Source organism: Conger conger, chromosome 13 (genome assembly GCF_963514075.1).
Source record: "Conger conger chromosome 13, fConCon1.1, whole genome shotgun sequence".
NCBI classification, from domain to species: Eukaryota; Metazoa; Chordata; class Actinopteri; order Anguilliformes; family Congridae; genus Conger; species Conger conger.
In genome coordinates this window covers 47,806,554-47,810,511 of record NC_083772.1, presented here as the reverse complement: position 1 = coordinate 47,810,511, position 3,958 = coordinate 47,806,554, and the positions used below count along the sequence as shown (strand labels likewise).

The following is a 3,958-nucleotide window of genomic DNA, read 5'->3' as shown; positions in this document are numbered from 1 at the left end:
GCCAAAGGTGCATCAACAAAGTATTGAGCAAAGGCTGTGAATACTTATGTACATGTGATTTCTTAGTTTTTTATTTTTAATAAATTTTTAAAAAATTTTAAAAACTTCTTTCATGTTGTCATTATGGGGTGTTGTGTGTAGAATTTTGAGGAAAAAAATGAATTTATTCCATTTTGGAATAAGGCTGTAACATAACAAAATGTGGGAAAAGTGAAGCGCTCTGAATACTTTCCGGATGCACTGTATATAAAATAAAGAAATGGGGAAGAAAATTGAAAGAATGTGACTTGCCAGAAGGTTACAGAAGTAATCTACAAAAAACAACACCTCCACACTTGCATTGCAGTCTAGGCCGAGTAACATAGTTGTGGCCTGGATGATCAAGTTCATATCATCATCAGGTTATTGCCAGGTTTCACATAGAAAAAGAAAGTCCTGGTTATTATCGCTAATTAGTTCACTTAATAAAAGAGATTTAGGCAGTTAAAAAGAGCAATATTTGCCTTATTAATGTTTTGGGACCATCGCTGATATCTACACCCCTCCAGGTTAGGAAATGGAGGGGATGCATCCATTTTCAGCAATATTTATGTCCAGCTAGGAGGTGGGTGCGGGTTAGGTGGGTGTTGGCTGGGGATTGGCTGGGTGTGGGACCTGCTGGGCTGTGATTGGGGGACAGGGTCCTGGGTGGGCTGTGATTGGGGGACAGGGTACAGGGCGGGCTGTGATTGGGAGACAGGGTCCTGGGCGGGCTGTGATTGGGGGACAGGGCCCTGGGCGATCTGTGATTGGGGGACAGGGTCCTGGGCGGGCTGTGATTGGGGGACAGGGTCCTGGGCGGGCTGTGATTGGGGGACAGGGTACAGGGCGGGCTGTGATTGGGGGACAGGGTCCTGGGCGGGCTGTGATTGGGGGACAGGGTCCTGGGCGGGCTGTGATTGGGGGACAGGGTCCTGGGCGGGCTGTGATTGGGGGACAGGGTACAGGGCGGGCTGTGATTGGGGGACAGGGTACAGGGCGGGCTGTGATTGGGGGACAGGGCCCTGGGCGGGCTGTGATTGGGGGACAGGGTCCTGGTCGGGCTGTGATTGGGGGACAGGGTACAGGGCGGGCTGTGATTGGGAGACAGGGCCCTGGGCGGGCTGTGATTGGGAGACAGGGCCCTGGGCGGGCTGTGATTGGGGGACAGGGCCCTGGGCGATCTGTGATTGGGGGACAGGGTACAGGGCGGGCTGTGATTGAGAGACAGGGCCCTGGGCGGGCTGTGATTGGGGGACAGGGCCCTGGGCGATCTGTGATTGGGGGACAGGGTACAGGGCGGGCTGTGATTGAGAGACAGGGCCCTGGGCGATCTGTGATTGGGGGACAGGGCCCTGGGCGATCTGTGATTGGGGGACAGGGTCCTGGGCGGGCTGTGATTGGGGGACAGGGTCCTGGGCGGGCTGTGATTGGGGGACAGGGTCCTGGGCGGGCTGTGATTGGGGGACAGGGTCCTGGGCGGGCTGTGATTGGGGGACAGGGTCCTGGGCGGGCTGTGATTGGGGGACAGGGTCCTGGGCGGGCTGTGATTGGGGGACAGGGTACAGGGCGGGCTGTGATTGGGGGACAGGGTACAGGGCGGGCTGTGATTGGGGGACAGGGCCCTGGGCGGGCTGTGATTGGGGGACAGGGTCCTGGTCGGGCTGTGATTGGGGGACAGGGTACAGGGCGGGCTGTGATTGGGAGACAGGGCCCTGGGCGGGCTGTGATTGGGAGACAGGGCCCTGGGCGGGCTGTGATTGGGGGACAGGGCCCTGGGCGATCTGTGATTGGGGGACAGGGTACAGGGCGGGCTGTGATTGAGAGACAGGGCCCTGGGCGGGCTGTGATTGGGGGACAGGGCCCTGGGCGATCTGTGATTGGGGGACAGGGTACAGGGCGGGCTGTGATTGAGAGACAGGGCCCTGGGCGGGCTGTGATTGGGGGACAGGGCCCTGGGCGATCTGTGATTGGGGGACAGGGTACAGGGCGGGCTGTGATTGAGAGACAGGGCCCTGGGCGATCTGTGATTGGGGGACAGGGCCCTGGGCGATCTGTGATTGGGGGACAGGGTCCTGGGCGGGCTGTGATTGGGGGACAGGGTCCTGGGCGGGCTGTGATTGGGGGACAGGGTCCTGGGCGGGCTGTGATTGGGGGACAGGGTACAGGGCGGGCTGTGATTGGGAGACAGGGCCCTGGGCGATCTGTGATTGGGGGACAGGGTCCTGGGTGGGCTGTGATTGGGGGACAGGGTACAGGGCGGGCTGTGATTGGGGGACAGGGTCCTGGGCGGGCTGTGATTGGGGGACAGGGTCCTGGGCGGGCTGTGATTGGGGGACAGGGTCCTGGGCGGGCTGTGATTGGGGGACAGGGTCCTGGGCGGGCTGTGATTGGGGGACAGGGTACAGGGCGGGCTGTGATTGGGGGACAGGGTACAGGGCGGGCTGTGATTGAGAGACAGGGCCCTGGGCGATCTGTGATTGGGGGACAGGGCCCTGGGCGATCTGTGATTGGGGGACAGGGCCCTGGGCGGGCTGTGATTGGGGGACAGGGTCCTGGGCGGGCTGTGATTGGGGGACAGGGTCCTGGGCGGGCTGTGATTGGGGGACAGGGTACAGGGCGGGCTGTGATTGGGGGACAGGGTCCTGGGCGGGCTGTGATTGGGGGACAGGGTACAGGGCGGGCTGTGATTGGGGGACAGGGTACAGGGCGGGCTGTGATTGAGAGACAGGGCCCTGGGCGATCTGTGATTGGGGGACAGGGCCCTGGGCGATCTGTGATTGGGGGACAGGGCCCTGGGCGATCTGTGATTGGGGGACAGGGTCCTGGGCGGGCTGTGATTGGGGGACAGGGCCCTGGGCGATCTGTGATTGGGGGACAGGGTCCTGGGCGGGCTGTGATTGGGGGACAGGGCCCTGGGCGGGCTGTGATTGGGGGACAGGGTCCTGGGCGGGCTGTGATTGGGGGACAGGGTACAGGGCGGGCTGTGATTGGGGGACAGGGTACAGGGCGTGCTGTGATTGGGGGACAGGCTCGATCCAGCCTGAAGGTTCGGGAATCCCGCCATCTCCACAAGACTGAGCACATTCCAGTACCTCCGGAAAATGACATAAAATACAGCGCAAAACACCAAAAACAACAAGCGTCTCTGTTTCTGAATCAGTTTCCGGTGCCACAAGGGACCAATAAGCCTCCTGGCAGGGAGACGCAGTGACTAATGGCAGCACACAGACACAAACTACAACTCCATGACAAAATGCAGTCTGGACGGAGTTTGCCATTCTGGACAGAGCTTACCTCGGAAAAAATTGTGTTTTCATCTTTGCTGTTGAGTACAATGCACTGATTGACATTCATTAACTCAGAAAACAGCAAGTCATCCTGCACTGACAGTGATAAATGATAAAAGAAAATCTGTTTTCCATTAATAGAAACTATGTCTCGTCTCCAAAGCAGTCCGACCTATCAACTGTGACTTTTTAAATAATAATTATTTTTCCTAAATGAAAACAAAATCTTACAGAATCAAAGATGATTTGATATTCCCTAAATGCTTCTGCAATGGACCATAAACTAAAATGTAGGCATTTAAGAGCTGCAACCTTATAGCTTTTCAAGCCTGGTTTTTGTTGTAGTTCAAGCAACAAGGAACACTACTTTTCATATGGATTGAGGCCGTATGAGAAACAGTTGAGGAGAAACTGAGTTCAACTCCACGGAGGTACATTCTCTGTCTGAAATAAATAGCCACCACCCAAGTGACTTTTAAAAAAACCCTTGTAGCACTTCATAAATCAGAATCTTCAAAAGGAGACAGGGAGTGAGAGATCTGCAATGGCCTTGTTCAAAGCATGTTTACTACATGTTTCTGAATGTGGAAATAGTCAAATTAAAATGTTTTTTATTAACACAAAGGTCTAACACCCCAGACCGCTGAACA

At 56.3% G+C, this 3,958-nt stretch overlaps 1 protein-coding gene across 1 annotated transcript; it reads right to left on the bottom strand.

The window, feature by feature from the left end:
* Window positions 1–577: 577 nt before the first annotated feature.
* Window positions 578–3,375, bottom strand: LOC133107605 (uncharacterized). The gene is made up of 6 exons (XM_061216591.1): window positions 3,316–3,375; window positions 2,695–2,972; window positions 2,483–2,612; window positions 1,615–2,252; window positions 1,038–1,562; window positions 578–842 (listed from the first exon to the last, which is right to left on the bottom strand). The coding sequence occupies exons 1-6, from the start codon at window positions 3,373–3,375 to the stop codon at window positions 578–580; spliced, it is 1,896 nt and encodes a 631-aa protein (XP_061072575.1).
* Between the last annotated feature and the right edge of the window lie 583 nt (window positions 3,376–3,958).

Coding starts and splice junctions, on each gene's coding strand:
- LOC133107605 (XM_061216591.1), bottom strand. CDS start 3,375: ATGAATGTCAATCAGTGCATTGTACTCAACAGCAAAGATGAAAACACA. Junction 2,973..3,315: donor AAAACACAATTTTTTCCGAG/GTAAGCTCTGTC, acceptor CCCCAATCACAG/CCCGCCCAGGACCCTGTCCC. Junction 2,253..2,482: donor CCAATCACAGATCGCCCAGG/GCCCTGTCTCTC, acceptor CCCCAATCACAG/CCCACCCAGGACCCTGTCCC.